Source organism: Adiantum capillus-veneris, chromosome 18 (genome assembly GCF_014529385.1).
Source record: "Adiantum capillus-veneris isolate H3 chromosome 18, ASM1452938v2, whole genome shotgun sequence".
Classification (NCBI taxonomy): domain Eukaryota; kingdom Viridiplantae; phylum Streptophyta; class Polypodiopsida; order Polypodiales; family Pteridaceae; genus Adiantum; species Adiantum capillus-veneris.
Window position 1 is genome coordinate 51,991,026 of NC_140948.1, and position 18,608 is coordinate 52,009,633.

At 41.3% G+C, this 18,608-nt stretch overlaps 1 protein-coding gene across 1 annotated transcript in view; it reads right to left on the minus strand.

The window, feature by feature from the left end:
- Positions 1-13,280: 13,280 nt before the first annotated feature.
- The window catches only part of LOC147435657 (RCC1 domain-containing protein RUG3, mitochondrial-like), a 116,655-nt gene continuing 111,327 nt past the window's right edge, over positions 13,281-18,608 (minus strand). The window contains exon 6 of the mRNA XM_086488653.1: positions 13,281-13,429. Coding sequence (XP_086344779.1) covers positions 13,410-13,429 — 20 coding nt within the window. The 3' untranslated portion in view covers positions 13,281-13,409. The remainder of the gene's footprint in view (positions 13,430-18,608) is intronic.

Genomic DNA, 18,608 nt, shown 5'->3' on the forward strand with positions numbered 1-18,608 from the left:
AAAACTTATTGCCTAGTATGAGCAGTGTATCCTTAACACTCTCATGTACTCAAATTTCATTTTTGACACTCTGACAAAATCACCCATAAGATAAATAGTCTATTTTAGGTCAGTTAGTTTTGGCATCCGAAGCACTCTATGGCTTCCTCTAGACATGCTTTATCTATTCCTAAGGTCAAAAACCAATTTTGGTGCGTGTATTGTGTGTAGGAAGCAAAAATAGCTTGTAGAAAACATGACTAAAACCACATTTCATCGCAAGAAAATTACGTTAGATGGAAGAGCTTTTACCTGCGAACGCGTTGGTATGCTGGGAATAACAATGCAACATCGTACAAGAGAGACACAAGGAATTGAAGAAACAGTGGACTCACGGTTGAGCTTCTACAACAAACACTTACTTTCATTATCCAAAACTTAGATTTATAATTTCAAAAGTTGGCTTTTATACCTTAGCCAAGGTTCAAAGAATAGATTTCTAGCTATTTGTGCTCAATACAAAGCTTAACAACTGCATACAATTACAAACTTGGAGGCCCTGAACCCCTTTAGACTTGTTGGCAATCAATAATATTACAATGGATTTGGACTTTGCAAGATTTCTTAGTAATACAGAGGGGTTTAATAGAATCAATTGTCTTAAAAAATGAGTGGCGTCCCTTTTGATGCAGGCTTTCTCTTGCTCTTGTTCGTTGAGCAGCTAACATTTCCCCCCTCCTTGAACATGTTGTCTGCGACACAGGTACTTAAGGTGTTATGGTCAGCTTCCTTGTTGCAGTCCTTTTTGCATGCTTCTTGAGACCTTGTTGGTACCTGAGGTGGAGTTCTTTGTCATCAATTGACATAAATTGCATGGTGATTTTGTTTCTTTGCTCCAACTTCAGAGTAGCTAACAAATCTTGCTCGCAGGTTGGTGATGACGGGGCCAAAGATCTTGGATATGTAAGTGAAGAAGCCCATATAGAATGCTTCTTCAAATGTTTGCATATAGTAGGATGGTAGCCCTAGCATAGAAGCCATGGAGCACTTCTTCTAAAGGTTGGCTAGATAAATCATAGCATAAGCCCTTGGCGCCTTCAAGGAATGACATCCATGCTGCATCTGTTTGCTCTGCGCAGTGAAAAGTCTGCAAGCAAGCTAGGAGCATTTTAGCAATCTTTACCAACATGATGCATGCTAAATCCACAATCCCTCAAAATAGCTGAATGATTGAGGATAATGTTTCGACCATATATGTTTCTGTAGGCTGGTTATTCAGGGGTGGTGGAAACGTGGGGTAGTTGAGCCAAGCGGGCCTCTTTGTTGGATGATAGAAGGTTGTTCCCAGCTTCTGACTCTCAGTACCACGCATTGCACAGGATCTTGTTTGATATGTAATGGTGCATTTGTATACAAAATAAAATACCTGGAGTGCCGGTTTAGCTAGATCTCCCGCTATTTTGGATGTATCAGTGTTGGGTTGGCTTGGAAGTCCTTGAGTAGTCTTTTTTTAATCTATCTAGAGTACTTCAAACTCTATGGGCGGGAAGGGGAGAGCTTGTTGATGCCATTGCTCATTGATAGTGGACGATGTGAGGAGGTTGGCATTGATGGAGTGCAATATTCGCTCTTCCCATTGCATGGATTCTTTCTAGATTGTCTTGGTCTCCTCTACCACTTGCTTCTTTAATGCCGCTTCTCCCTCAACAGTTAAGATTTTTAGTTGAGCTGAGGGTCCTGCTTCATCATGAGAAATATCCAGCTTTGGGCCCGACTGGCCTCAAGTTGATTGTAACTGCTTCAAAGTCCATAAATTGTAGGGTGTCTTTATCTCTCATTGGAAAATCTATTGGTTCTTCCCCTGGTGGCAGCCTCTTGTGCTTTGCTCAATTCTGCTTTGAGTTGGTCAATCTCTTTTTGATGTATTTCCTCCTCTTGCTCCATAAACCCGATGGAAAGTTCTCTTCTCTACATTTTCTCTAGCTTTAGCTCCATCTCAAGGTCTTTAACCTTTTGTTCCATCGGTTGATATGCCTCATTTGTGCCTTGTAGTGTGGCTACTGTAGGGTTGTCCTTGAGATGATTTAGTAATGTATTTTGCTCTTGGCATCAAGCTTCTGACTGTGCAAATTGAGTATTTGTAATGTTTAGTTGAATTTGTAGCCGCCTTATTGTGGAAGCTAACTCTTGTAAAGAGGAGGTGGCCCCTTTGAACTGATGTTCTTGCTGTTGTTTCCTTGTTTGGAGAGCTTCCAAGTCCGCTATGGACTTTGCGGTTAATTCAACCAGTTCCTCATCTTTAAATTCCATGGCTTCTTTGTATGATTCATTACAAATGTTGGCCATCTCAAGCCTTTCATTTGAGTGTTGCAGTTGCTGATACAAATTGTGGAGCTGTTGGTGGCAAGTGTAGATCTTGTCTCTCATTTTGTCCACCACATCATGGGCATACTAGGTGTATTCATCTATGTCTTCTAGAATCTCCAATCTTCTTGAGTTGCTCACTTCAGGTTGATCCCTTGATGTGTCATGAGCCTCGGTTGTGATTGGCTCATTTGCATGGTTTTCTTGTGTGCTTGGAGCCTCTGTTGGGATGGCTAGTTCATCCACTTTGAGCCTCTGTTGGGATGGCTAGTTCATCCACTTGCTTGTTGGTAGTTTCTCTAGGCGGTTTGGATTTTGTTTCTACATTGCTGGCAATGGGAATAATCTCCTATGGTTGTGGTCGCCCTCTGGTTGTGTGCTTGGAGCCTCTGTTGGGATGGCTAGTTCATCCACTTGCTCGTTGGCAGTTTCTCTAGGCAGTTTGGATTTTGTTTCTACATTGCTGGCAATGGGAATAATCTCCTCTGGTTGTGGTTGCCCTCTTGGAGGAGTGAAGTGTGGAATCACTTCATCAGTGTTTTCTTGTTCCCTTGGTGAGTCCTCTTTAGACGGTCTATTCTCTTTTCCTTGTGCCTTGGCTTGCTCTTGTTGATATTCTTCTTGTTGATAGAGATGCTCTAAGCCGACGTCCTTCATATTGTACATGGGGTGTTTGGTTTGAATTTTGACCCTCTTAGGAGATGGTTTCCATTTTTCCTCAAAGTCTCCTTCAACTCCTCTCTCAAAAGCTCAAAAGCCGTCGTCTATCTTTCCACTCTTGTTGCTTTTTGGGCTAGTTCCTATGCTGCTACTACAGGTATTGGAAACTTTGTAGGTTTTGCATCATCTACTTTCGTTTTCCCTTTTTCTCTCTTCTTCCTTTTGAGAGGAGTGTCCTTCTACCCCATTTCTTCTTGCTCTTTGTCTCTTTTTGCAGCCTTTGTTGTAGTAGCAGTTTCCTAGCTAGGGACATGTCCTCAGTCTTGTTGCCATTGGTGGAACTCTTGTCTGCACTTATTTTTCATCAACAGTGCTACGGAGTAGCCATAAATTTTTCTCTGAGGTAGGCAGTAGATGCTCTACCTGGCCTATAGCATGGTAAGCGATCCATGTTAGCACTTCTAGAGCTCCCAAAAAAGTGATGTTCTTTGGCTTTTTCACATGAGTGAGGGTTGTATAAATATATTGTGCATGATTCACTTCTATCACTCCTTCTTCCTTTAAGGCCTGTGTGAAAGTGGAAGCCACAAAATGATTTGGAATTGTGTACTTGGGAGGTCTTTTGGTAGTAGTGACATGAAAGTGTTGATGATAGAGCCAAAGTGCTTGCTCTATCTTGCTTTGCTTTAGATTGGAGAAAGATGTTCAAAGTACGATTCCTCTGTTGTAATTGGTTCTTCTTTCCTCTCGTCCGTAGCATCATAATAGTGATTAGAGAAGACATGTTGCTCCCCTGTCATCTCAATAAATACCATTTCAATAAACACATACATCCATTGTGGCCAGGGTATGAGTCCATTCAGAGGGTTCAAACATATGTTCAAGGAATGGTTCCGGTATGTAATCTGCATCATTCGCTTCTTTGTCTAAAATGTAGTCTTCCCTTCTTAAACTACCCAATTGAGAAGCCCCCACATCCAAATTGGAGTGTTTTTATGTATCCATGATGGCAATTTGGTCTCTCACCACAAGTCTTCGAGTCAATTCCTGTATTGGTGTCCTCAAGAAATCCTTGTAAGAATGCTCCTTCAAGTTCACTTGAGTAATTGTCCCTACTTGTTTAAGGTAGAGATAATCATTGCCCCAATCTTCGATTAATTGTATCTGTCTCATGAATGGTCTTCCCAAGATGATTTCATAATTGAGTTTCTTCTCAAAGTCTACAATGGCAAAAGTGTGCTGGTAGTCAATCCCATAGGAGGTGACTATCACATTCTCTAGTATGCCCATTGGTTTCTCTATGTGTCCATTTTCCAATTGCAATTTCATTCTTGTTTGTTTGGTTTCTAGCTTTCCCCAAGCTTCCCAGACAGCTTTGGTTGCTATGGAAATTCCTGCTCCACTGTCTAAAATAGCCATGGTCATTAAATCATTGTATTGTATTGAAAGGGTTGTGTTTCCCACATTCCCTTCACAATAGTCCCTGACCTTGTTCATAGGTACAAACTTGACAAGTCTAGTCTATACCTACTGGTTTTTCAAATTTTCCAGGTTCATTTGAGATGCTCCTATTATTCCCATCTTTTCCATGGTGGTTTGTACATCTCCACATAGATGTGGTCTCAACTTCAGTAGATCCATTAGGAAAAATATGAACCCCAAAAGGGCCTTGTAAGGATCCCTAATTTTAAGGGATTAAGACTGAAAATGTGTGTGATTTAGGAGACAAGGCCATTGAATGAGGGTATTCTCATAGGCTTTTTATAGGGTGCAATAGAGGCTAGGGAGGGAGGATAGGTACATTCTCTCTCTACCCAAAAGAGTGGTGGTCCTTGTGACAATAACTACCCTCTCCCCCTTTTTTTTCCACATCATCAAGGGCGTCCATAGCCTCAGTCCAAAAAAGAACTTTTTTCAAAAAAATCTTAGTTTCACTCAAAATTTCTCCCCAACCTATATGTATACCCAAAAATCAATTTTCTCTCTCAAATCTCACTGCTAGACCTACAAAATATCAATCTTCCCACCCTTTTTATTTCCCTCCAAAATCACTCCCCTCTCTCTCTCCTCTCCCTCTCTCTTCTCTCTCCTACTTTTCAGTACACACTCTTCCTCCTTCCCTCTCTCACTCCTCTACCTCTCTCTTCTCTCTCCTACTTTTCAACACACACTCTTCCTCTTCTTTCTTATCCCCTCACCTCCATCAATGACTTTTACCTCTTCTTGATGCAGGTCCACTCCATAGCTTTGTTGCAGCTCTCCCCCCCATAGTTCTCTACTCCATAGCCCTCTTCTCCACTCCATAGCTCTCTTGCGTCTCTCCATCCCATAGATCTCACTCCATAGCTCTCCTACAGGTCTCCATCCCAAAGCTCTCCACTCCATAGCTCTCCTGCAGCTCTCCATCCCATAGCTCTTCACTCCATAGCTCACCTCTCCCCTCCGTTGCCTTGCTGCAGTTCTCCACTCTTTCTTGAGGATATCTTTATTCCCCTTTCCATGGAGCTATGCGACATTGCAACCTCCCATCCACAGCAAGATTGTCAAGTTCGGAAACGGTTTCTCTACATGTTTGGCTACCAAAGGACTTTGCACCCTCAAAGCATCATTACTTGCAAACTGCACAACAACGTCGTGGTGCAGGTCACACCAATCTTTACATTTGGGTGCATGGTTGCCTCTACCCTAATGATCTATCCATCAATGTGTATCCAACATTCAATAGCCTTGCTTCATTCTTACAATATGTAGATAGAGGGGAGCACAATCTTCTTGGATACTGCAAGCGATTGTCGTCTATTGGAGCTGATAGCATACAATGGTCTTTGCAACCCATAATATATAGCCCATAATCTCTGCCTTGGCCCCTCTTTACCTCCTTCATTCTATGATATACAACCCCATCTCTCCATGATATGGATACAAATGACAATACAAATATCCCATCCACAGCATGATCATCATGGTAAAAAACAAAACGTGTACATATGTTGTTGTCAAAAGAGCTTGCACCTTCCAAATGTTATGACTTACATACAACACAACAATGCCGCCGTGCAGGTCACACAGATGTGGACCTTTGGGTGGATGGTTGCATCTACCCCAATGACCCTTTGGTTAATGTGTATCCAACATAAATATAGGTAGAGGGGAGCCAGGTCTGCTTGGCTATTGCAAGCAATTGTCCACTATCAGAGCTCATAGTGTCCAATGGTGGATGCACCAAAACCAAGTTATCATTCATAGCAATTCTAGTTTGCAACAGAGGATCATCCATCTGGAGAAACAAGAACAAACTCTTCAACAAGATGTGGAAGAGAAGGATGGTAAGATTGCAAAGCTTGAGGGTACCATATTGAGTTTGAAAGAGACACCTTTAGGTGCAAGAGAGGATAAGAGGATATTTTCATCCATAGAGACCCTTTCTCCCAAAGGTGGTGCTTGGAATAGAAGAGTTATAGTGACAAGGTGCATTTTTGAATACCCTATCATATTTCCTACATGTATGAAGTCACTTCTGTGGTGATTGTTTTGTTTTTTATTCTTATTGCAGGGATTTCATCCAAGACACATGTGGTAGCCAAAGCCAAGAGGATCCCATTCATCTGCTTACTAGTTTCTTTAAAAAGGCAGATGTCATAGCACTCCTGCACACACCAAAAGGAAAAATTATCAATGATGTTGTAACCAAGGAGGTGATGTGTAAGTTCTCTAATCGCATGAGTGATGTTGATTTGCAGAAGGAATGTGATGAAGTTGGCATTAGTACAAAGGGTTACAGTGCACCACATGGCCTCTTCAAGAACTCTTTGAGGAAACAAGGAGTTATTGAGAATGTATTCCGAGTGCCATGCAAGGTGAAACTTGCTAGGGGGCCTCCAATGAAGATGTTTTCTCACATCTAGGTCACTATTTTCATATCAAAGAGACAATGCCCTCATCTATCTTTGTAGAATCTCCATAGAGTGATAACAAAGCTACCAATGTAAGGAATCGTGCTAATAATATTGACAAGGAGTTTGCTTACTCTATGTCAAATAATATTTTGTCCATCTGAAGAGGCTTCAACAAGAAATGGTTTTCTTTTATGCAGTACCTTCTAATGGTGAGGAAAGAATCATGTGAGGTTTTGCGATCATTGCCGTTGTATGACCTTTACTTATTGGCTTTCTTCTCTTGTAGTGTTTGGAACTAAGTTGGTGTTTGCTTTCAAGCTTGTAGTGTTTGGAACTAAGTTGTAGTTTTCTTTCAAGCTTGACGCGTGCCAAATTGTGAAGCAATGAAGGCTAGAGAGGATGAGTGTCATATTTTTGTTGTTAAGACCTCAAGAAGACGAGTCTAGCAACAAAACATTTGTCCTAGAAGCATTGCTACAAAACAAATTTTTACAGCAAGATGGGCAAGCGGCACTATATAGGCAACCTCGCAGAGTACTCCGTTTTAGCGGAGCCTTTGTTGATATTCAACATTATTCAAAAAAAGTGTGTGAAACTTCTCATCCGAAGGGCTCCTTTTGCACAGACATGCGGGGAGATTGTGCAAAGCTACAACACTAAGTTACGCATGCATCCCATCAGCCTTGAAGGACTCAAGAAGCCACAGAGGCATACTTGGTGGGTTTATTTGAGGATACCAACTTGTGTGTCATCCATGCTAAGCATGTAACTATAATGCAAAAAGACTTGTCACTAGCCCGTCGGATATGAGCGAACTTGTAGCTAGTAATATGTACAACAACACCTTTTTGCAATGGATATGTAATGACTTCAAATGTCGAAATGAAATGATCCTTACTCATTTTGGAATCTCTTGCTTCTTATGTCAAGTAAGCTCTTTGCATTTAATTTGTGTTCAATATATTTTTTATAAGTCTTTTGGACATTGTCGGGTGGTTCTTGCACACCATGCCATTGAGCACGGAGGGGGAGACGGGGAGGGGGGGAGTTGTGGATGAGTATTTTGTTCGCTAGTGCTAAAAAACCTTCACAACAGGCTTCAAGTGCCATTTGTTGAAATGCACACATCATATCTGTTTTGACCCTGGTGGTGCAAAAGGTCCCTGTCCACAAGGCAGTGAGTTTAGGCCAGACAGGAGCCCCGTCTAGCCCAAACTCGTTGCCTTGTGGACAGGATCCTCCTGCACCACCAAGGATAAAACAAATATTATGTGTGTATCTCAACGAGAAAATAAGACCCAACAAAGTGATCATTGATAGTGTTTTGGCTATTAGTGCCTTCCAAACCTTCTGTACCTGTGGAAGATTGAGAGACAACCAAAATGCCTTTGATTGACATCTAGAAGGAACCATATATTCTTGTTTTGGCCCAAACACTGTTAAAAACCCTTGTCCACAAGACATCAATTTTGGGCAAAACAAGCGCACTTGTTTTGCCCAAAATTGGTGCCTTGTGGATAGGGGTTTTTTGCAGTTTCTGGGACAAATCCAACACAACATTAGCATTAAGAATACCATTTGAAAGCTAATGACACATCCTATGACAATTACTTGCATGTACATTGACCCCTCCGTCTGGCAAGTTTGGGACCCCTGACATCGTCACAGTAGATAGAGACTGACCCACAAATCACTTGCACAAGCATAGCTTTTAAATTGATCTAATGAACACCATGTCTCTATACCAAATAAAGATTCAAGGTAGCTAATAAAACACACAATAAACTTGCCCATTTAGAACTAGAAATTTAAATTTCACTAAAACCCATGTATTTACACCAAATTGTAAGTCAAGATACAAAAGTACACGTGGAATTGAGATTATATTGATATATGAAATTAAAAAAGGGGCTCATTACAGGTTTTCTGTTAGGAGGCACTGTGCTTCCTTGCGTCTTGCTTCAGCATTAGGTAGGATGGAAGTTAGGACTGAGGCTGCTATGGCTTGTGGGTCTTCCACTCCTAAGGCATTGATAGCTACACTGGCTAAGACCTTACCACAAAAACCTATGCCAAAAGTGGCCATTGCAAGGAATTTTTTTACAAGAAAAACAACTTGCACAGTCTGAGGTATAGTAGACAAGCACAACATCTTGTTGACAGCCTTCAAGACCCACAAAGAAAAATGTCCATCAAGGGAGAAGTCCTTGTGGATAATGTAGATGTCGCCCATGGGTAGTTTGCCGATGTAGTTTGAAAGTGCTACTTTTGGGCCAAAAACATTGTGCTCTCTTGCCTTGTGAGCTGTCCACACCTCCATGTCCAAAAGATCCTGCAAAAGTTCATGTTAGGAAAATACATTGGGATGGCCAATTACACAAGGAAGACAATTACCGCATGCTGCCGTCATCGTCCATAGTTGGTGTGAGGTAAAGGTTGAGGGACGATCTCCTCTTGTCAACAATGTTTGGGGCATCAGAGTCAAGTGACTCAACATGAAGAGGTTGTTGATTTTCCACAAGCTTGGCTTGGGTTGCCAAGAACTCCTCCTCCATGACGTTTGCATGCTCTGCAACTACAATATTTGAAGTGACCAAGGCAACTGTGTCAACGATTGTGATCACTAACTTGCATGGTCCATTTCCCAGTCTTACACATCCACCGCTCGTAGTGGAAGCGTATATATAAAGTTGTGCAAACTTTTAAGTACCGTATCCAAAGCCCCTAGCTTGTGCGATTACTAACTTGCACAGTTTCAGGGACATCATTTGGTATTGTAATATGAATGTCAAATGTCACAAGATTCCCTTCAAGGCTTTGTAGAGTTATCCATTTCCCTGTCTTACACATCCACAGTTCTAGGTGGAAGCATATATACAAAGTTGTGCAAACTTTTAATTATTGTATCCCAATACCTAAAGCCCCTAGCTTGCATCAATATCTATCTCCCTGATGTATATCCTCTATAAATCCCCAATTTTCTCCTAACAAGGGTTGTAATGCTTCAAAAGACATATTCTTGCATATAAATATAGTGGGTGTGACATTGAATGGCAGGGCCTTAAATAAATACACAAAAACATGCATGATACAACATCAGCTTAGACCTATAAACCTAAACGAACTCTCAAACTTCAACAAGGAAAGAATGTCAAAAACCATCTTCTCCTTTATGGATACTTGGATGACAAACATCACGCTGCAGCCACTCCATGCTAAGAAGTGATTGCATGTCAATTCCGCTGATATTACCATAACAATGCTCAAAGATGGGCACTATTGTGTGTGTGTAGAAGAAGATTCTGCTTTGCAGTAGCATCGATGGTTGCACACTGGGAAGCATCATGGCACCAATGTCAACATGAAAACCTTGAAAGGTTCCTGAGAGATTTCTTAATTGTTGTTGCTCACCAAGTTTGATGGAAATAGACATCAAATGGCCCAAAACAAACATACTAGCATACTTGAACACATAGGTCAACTCAATGCATATGTCTATTGCAACAACAAAGAGAAGCAACGTATAGTTAGGTGGAAAAAGTCTTGGATTAGTGTGCCCTAACTGCATATTAGGCATTGAATACACATGGTGAATAACAACCACCATCCCATTGATCCTATGGTCTTTGAACCCAAGAAGCCTCCCTTTCCAATGTTGATCCAAGTGTCACAATCTCAAACACAATGAGTCATGGTGGTTGCAGGTTGCATGAAGACCCAAGCGCCTTTGTGGAACATTTGAAGCACCCACTCCCCATTATAATCTCTGGTGTTGTACAAGACAACCCTTTCTACCTCACCTTTTGGCTTTTTGTGAGTAGTAGAGTTTGACATTGCTACATAGAGGAAGGGGCTACAATAAGAGGTTTTGATGGTGGTTTTGAATGAGCTAGAGATGGATGAAGAAGTAAATGTTTTTGGAGAGAGGGAGATACTGTTGGGAGAAGAGGGGGAGATCGATCGCTTAAAATACTCAACACAAACTTCCAAGCAATCACCATCAACCTGTCCACCTCTTCTTCCAATTTCCAAGCACACACACTCACCTAGACTATGACACACACACACACATAGTAAACATAGAATTGACATAGACATGCTTGTAAGAGAGTGTAAGAGATGTGCAAGAGATGGAGACTAGATTAGAGAGTACACGACAAATAACCATAGCTTAAGAGAGTAGAGAAGAGAATCTGCAAGAGAAAGTCCTAAATCTAGCCCCAAACTCCACGGCACCTCTCTTGTGGAGTTGGTATTTAATATATTATTTTTGAGTTTAAGGTGCCAAAAATTAAGGCCCCTCTTTTTACAACCACTTCACTTTTGTAAATGAGTGAAGCTCATTAGTTCAAGGGGAGTTCCCACTACAATTATTTACAGAGCCATAGTGGCTTATTGAAATGAGATTCTAAAATACTGTGTAAATATAAAATGGCCAAGAGTAATTGCCGATGCCTCATCATCAACTCCCCGCATTCCACTCTACAAAATCATCATCACCTCAATTAGAAAATAAATAGACAGCACATAATTAACCATTACGCCCAGCTATCCCAATTCCAGCTAACCACTACAACAGGAGGGTGCCCAGTCTCGTAACATCCCTCCCACCAGGGATAGCAACTGTCCTCAGTTGCTCAATAGAGAAATCAACTGGACCATGAGTGATGGAAAGTGTGGAGAAGGTCCGGAAAGTTGTGAAAAAACTTTTCAGGCATCCATTTGGCATCCTCTCTAGGGTGGCCTTTGAAAGTCAAAAGGTAACAGTTATAAACCATTCCAGTGCGTGTAGTGGTGGTCTCATGGTCAACTATTTTATCAGGGATGAGTTGCTCTTCTTGGTCTACAAGTGAAGGTGGGTCTTCATAAATGTGGTGTGTAGGTAGGGGTCCTCGGAATGGGCGTAAAAGACTAATGTGAAAGGCATTGTGAATGTGCCAATGTGCAGGTAGTTCTAAACGGAAAGAAACATCATTAATGACAGCTGAAATTTTGAAGGGTCCATAAAAACGAGGAGCAAGCTTAACAAAGACATTAGTATCAACACTTTTGATCCTTCGTTTTTCGATGCGAAGTAAAACATGATCACCTTCTTTGAATTGGTGTGCCTTGCGGTGCTTGTTAGCATGCTTGGTGTAAAGTTCTTGTGAGTGTTTTGTGGAAGAATGCACGCTTGCATAAATATCATGAAAGTCAGTAGTGAAATCATCAGCGGCAGGCACAACATTAGAAAGACGTGAAGCAGGAGTAGGAAGAGAGTGACCATATACAATTTCAAATGGAGACTTACCGGTGGCAGTGTGAGTGGTGTTGTTGTATGAAAATTGCAAAATATGTAGGTAATCATCCCATTTCTTAGGTTGAGAAGAAACATAAGCCTTTAACAAGTCAATAATAGTGCGGTTGGTGACTTTTGTTTGACCATTAGATTCAGGATGAAATGCAGAAGTGAACTCAAGTGTAGTGCCAAGATTGTCAAACACAGTAGTCCAAAAAGCACTACAATAGCTGCTTTGATTTTTTGACAAATCAAACAAGTTGAAACATACTGTTTAACATCCATTCTCATAGTAGGCCAATAGAAATCACGACATAAATTTTGAAAAGTTGCAGCAAATCCTCTATGTCCAGCGTAAGGGGGTTTGTGCAATTCTTCAATAATAAATGTACGGAAAGGTTTAGTCACACACAATTTTTGTTTGAAATAAAGGAAGTTTTCTTGAATAGTGTATTCGAGAAATGTGTGTACAGAATTATCAAGCATGTGCAACCATGTCGTTTTGAAGTCATCATCATGTGCATAAGTGTCAGGCATAGTGTCAAATGAAGTTCCCGTAATGGTTGATAGATGATTAAGTGAGGGTCTTCTACTCAAAGCATCAGCTGCAATTGGGATAGCTGGGCGTAATGGTTAATTATGTGCTTTCTATTTATTTTCTAATTGAGTTGATGATGATTTTGTAGAGTGGAATGCGGGGAGTTGATGATGAGGCATCGATCGATTAAAATATTCAACACAAATTTCCAAGCAATCACCATCAACCTGTCCACCTCTTCTTCCAATTTCCAAGCACACACACTCACCTAGACTATGACACACACACACACACACACACACAATAAACATAGAATTGACATAGACATGCTTGTAAGAGAGTGTAAGAGATGGAGACTAGATTAGAGAGTACACAACAAATAACCATAGCTTAAGAGAGTAGAGAAGAGAATCTGCAAGAGAAAGGCCTAAATCTAGCCCCAAACTCCACGACACCTCTCTTGTGGAGTTGGTATTTAATATATTATTTTTGAGTTTAAAGTGCCAAAAATTGAGGCCCCTCCTTTTACAACCACTTCACTTTTGTAAATGAGTGAAGCTCATTAGTTCTTGCATGACCCATAAGGGGAGTTCCCACCACAATTATTTACAGAGCCATAGTGGCTTATTGAAATGAGATTCTAAAATATTGTGCAAATATAAAATGGCCAAGAGTAATTGCCGATGCCTCATCATCAACTCCCCGCATTCCACTCTACAAAATCATCATCAAATCAATTAGAAAATAAATAGACAGCACATAATTAACCATTACTCCCAGCTATCCCAATTGCAGCTAACCACTACAACAGGAGGGTGCCCAATCTCGTAACAGATACACATGGTTAAACCTTCAATGGAGAACCTTGGAGTGCAATACTGCAGCCATGGCAAGGAGCCAAGAGGTGGTTGATAGAGTTTTTGTAGGTGCTCTAGCCATTGGAATCTTGGAGATGATGAGCTAAGAAGGTGTACTTGAAAGGGTAAAAGAGGGTTAGAGAAGTTTACCCCAATGCTACAACCATAGCCATGGATAGCTTGTAGATGATGGGCTATAAAGTGGTAGAAGAAAGGGTAGAAGAGGTGCTTGGTAACAAGTGCTACAGCCATGGAGATCTTGGGGAGAGACGACAGTGGAGGTGTAGATGAAAATGGGAAAGCACGTAGAGAGAGAGAGAGAGAGAGAGAGAGAGAGAGAGAGAGAGAGAGAGAGAGAGAGAGAGAGAGAGAGAGAGAGAGAGAGAGAGAGAGAGAGAGAGAGAGTTATATTGTGAGCAGCTATGGAAAGCTTCCGTATGTGTTGCAACCATAGCCATGGATAGCTTGTAGATGATGGGCTACAAAGTGGTAGAAGAAAAGGTAGCAGAGGTGCTTGGTAAAGTCTCCAAAAGTGCTGCAGCCATGGAGATCTTGGGGAGAGAGGACAGTGGAGGTGTAGATGAAAATGGGAAAGCATGTAGAGAGGAGAGTGTTTTGAGAAGCTATGGAAAGCTTCCGTATGTATTGCAGCTATGGAAAGCTTCCATATCTGCTGTAGCTATGGAAAGCTTGGAGAGAGAGAGAGAGAGAGAGAGAGAGAGAGAGAGAGAGAGAGAGAGAGGAGCTATAGAATTGTGCCACTGTACAATTCTTTATTCCCATTTTAGAACAAATAGCAACAAATCTCATTGCCAAAGTCGGTAAGTTGGTTATCGATCTAGGAGGTATGTCTGGAACTAAGTCAAAGCTTTGCCCACCAAGGTCATCCCAAATCCCTCAAACTGTGTATGGAAATTGGTTATGCACTCAGCTCTCAAAACCTATATGAAGTTGGCCAAATGGTCATATGGATCCCCTGACCCGCTATATTTTTTGAACCACTTTTGGAAATTTGATGGTCTGACTCTACAATTGTGTTCCGTACCCACTCTCTCCCTTCTAGCCAGTGTTTCTCATTAATGCTTCAAACCAGCTGTTTGGTAAGTGTGACTCATGTGGACCTCTTCTCATCCTCATGTCACTCATTCCTCCCCTGTTAAAGGTGGTTTTTGCCTTTCTTTCCTTGTTGGCATGATTGAGGTGGCTACTCTTTGCTGCACTTCCTCTTTGATTGGCCATGCTAATGTAGGTTCTAGCATTTGGATCTACATTTCAATCGGTTTCTTGTACGGTTCCCATAATCATTTCACGGATTGAGAGTCCCTAGTACTTAGTTTTTTCAGTCTCTTTTGGAGTCATCATAAAAAAATTGTTGTTGTAACAATCTGTTATGGAATGGATTATGAGAAGGTGGACACTAACATTTATGGTCATGTGTGCATGATGTAGCAGGTCAAGGCAACTAAGCCATGGGCAAGTGGCTGACAGCAGCTAGCAGGACATGGAATAATCCAATAAGACATAGAGTTTTAGTTAATTCAATAAAGTTCCTTTATCCTCAAAGTGGAACGTGAATAGCCTCATTTATGATCTGACCCTTTTTATCAATTAATATAGATACATGCCTAGGTAGAGGAAGCCAGCTCACTCTAGGCATGGGAGGATGATTGTAACCGATGCTCTCTCTCTCTCTCTCTCTCTCTATCTATATATATATATATATATATATATATATATATAGACATGGTACCCTCGATCTAGAGGGGCATGTACGCAAGTATGAGGTGTGTCTTTGTCATCACAATTTCCTTGGTTGCAATAGTGGTAGCAGAGTCCAGGTCTATGCTCCAATCAATTTCAACACTATGAAGGCTACTCATCTAAAGATAAGTGCAACTGTGAAACTAAGAAGTAGGATTATGACTAAGAAATTGCTTCAAATTTTCATTAATTGTATGATGTTTTTTGCTAATCACATCTTAACTTCATCTAGCAACATGCAAATTTCAATTGAAATCAATCATGATGTGAATTGTAGTGTTATATATTACTGAAATTGTGCATTGGAGCAAAGATTTGAGTGTATAAGTACAAAGTCTTATTGCCCGAGATATATGCCACCATTTTAAAGGACTTTGACAGCCTTAGTGTGTGCAATCGATTGAGGTCATCTATTTCATTTGGCTTGGGTTTACTTTGTATCTCTCATTTGCAATGAGGTTGCATGAAATTTTTGTGCTCTGGATTTCTTTCAAGACGAGTCCAAAGTGGCCTACACCTAGCAATGGCTACAATCTGTATCATGTGTCTTGCATTATGCTTATTGATCGTCAAAAAATGGCATGGGAAGATTGTGGAAGACTATGAGGCATCTCTTATGACCAACCACCACTCAGGTGATGGCATAGCTCCGGCTGGTCAATCTCATTCTATTATCCGCCTAGTGGCTGTTTCTTCCCCAACTTTCGCCCTATCCCCAGCCCCTCACAATGTAGGTTAGCAGGACTCTATTTTCTGTCAAACTCGTCATGCCTGCATCACTCGCTTTCTCTAGCTTTCTCTCTCTAAATGAGGGCCATCCACTATGTCTCCCACTCTCTTTTGGATCCCTCTTGCATGGTGACGCCCATTAAACTCACACTCGACTGTCTTTTTGGCCTTCTCTCTCCCTCTTGACCTCATCCATCCTACACTCTGTGGCCAATAATTCAATTCTCTTTTCCTAGCCTCTCTTCTTTCAGGGAACCAACCACCCTTTCTTAGCCAACTCCCGCTTGCTGCCTGGGCTGCTCGAAGGAATCCCACTTGCCTTTTCTCAACTCTCTTGCCCTTAGTTTTCACATGCAACACCCCATAACGTTGCACCACCTCACCCCAAGCTGCTCTACCCTTGCATGTTTTCGTTTTTGTTGTCGGGGCCACTGTAGCTCTACACGATGGTGGGTAATTTTTTTCTTTTATGGATCCCCTTTCCCAACATGTCCAGGCAACCGCCACCAAGAGTGGCACTGCCTATGTTCTACTTGTTTTTCCCCAACTACTCAATTGGCTGCCTACACACAGAGAGGGAAACACGCCCTCCCATACATTATTATTATTTTTGTACATAGAAAACACAAGCCTTAAGGGTCCTGACACACACACACACACACTCTCTTTTTGTGTTCTTGGCCACCCTCTATACAAAAAGCAAGGCTCCTACACACACACACACACGCACCTACATTATTCACATCGATTACACGCACACACACACACACATGCTTGCATCTTGTATGCTTTCTTTTTTTGGTTCTTCCATCACGATCCTCCCTCGCAAAGTTAATCGATGGCAATTGAAGAAGAAACACGATGCATCGACCCTAATCAATGTAGCTTGAAGACAAAGCAAACCGCATCAAAACTAGTCGTTGCCAATTGAAGTAAAGCAAGCTGCATCGACACTTATTGAAGAAGCAAAAAATTAGCCTCGCCTTGCATATGCTTAAGGTGCCATGCATACCATCACGCCCTTTTGAAGTGATGCATCATGCCAAATGATGCTTTTCTACTTGATACACTTCCTACCGAGCAACAAATCGAGCTTCTACAACAAGATGTCCAAGAGCTCCAACACCAACTTGTGGAACATGACAAACATGACCAAGACGTAGAACTCAGCAATGAATGACTTGCAAAGATTCTCAAGACCACTTTTGACAACCAAGCGAACCATAAAGACCAAAAAATCAATCACTGTGCATTTACTTTCTCCCACTATGATGGCCACAAAATTGGTAACGTAGTCCTTTCTTGGCTTAGCCAATTTGATGATTACTTTGCTGACGAATCCTTTTCTCGAAAGGACAAGATCAAGTGTGCCATGAACCACATGACCGACAAGGCTTCGCTCTGGTGGAATGTCACACGCAAGAGTGCACAATGCCCAGCCACTTGGCTAGAATTTCAAGACCAAATCAAGCACAACTTTCCCCCACCCCAATTCCGCAGGCTCAATGTGTTTGGTCTGCTTTCTCTTGGATATAAAGAGAGACAGTGAGCCAATACACTGATAGATTTTGGGAACGCCTTCTGCTCCTGCACATGATGGAGGATGTTTCAGAAGATAGCTCCAAATCAAGTATGAAGATGGACTTCATCGTGGTATTCAAGCCAAGCTCCATTGTTTGAATCCAACCTCTCTCTACGAGGCAATTTCTTATGTACATGAGCTGAAAAGGAGATCAATTTGATTACACATATGCTACAAGTTAATCCACCATGGCATCAACCACCTCCTTTCAACAATTTTTCGCACTTCAACAATAATCGCATGTATAACCCCAATTATTATCAGACACGCTCTATGTAATACACCACCTCCACAATGTCTTTAACTCTGGTCCACAACACCCTACATTTCGACAACCACCTCACAATTTTGCATCTCCATTGGTTGAACCCACCACTGCACGTCCCACAAATAATCGTCCTTGCATAGTATGTCATCACTATCACAGGATTGTCCATGTCATGGCCAATTGCCCTCTCAACTGCCAATGCCCCAATCATGTGGCCCAGCTTCATCATCTTGACACAAAAAAGAAACTCTACAATGACTGGACTACCGATCCCCTACCTACTGATATCAACTTTGTTGATGCAACATGTACTCCTATTACTATACACTCTTTGTTACGAATGAATGCTTCTATACACGATATGATAGTTTCTCTTTTTTAGGACGACGGTAGCACACATGATTTTATCTTGCACACAAATTACATTTAACTCAAATAAAATAACCATTTAAAGTGAAGAGTGCATTCCAAGGCACACAGTTTAATGGTATTTACATGGTTAATGATGTTGAAATCACTTTAGGTGCATACACACAAGAATGTAATTTTCTCGTTACACCACTGCAATCCATCGACGTAATTTTAGGTATGCATTTTTGTCATGATCATAACCCCAACATTGACTATAAGACACACATAATGTACTTCATTTTTAACGTTCAACACATCACTCTCACGGGCAACCCCAAAATTGAG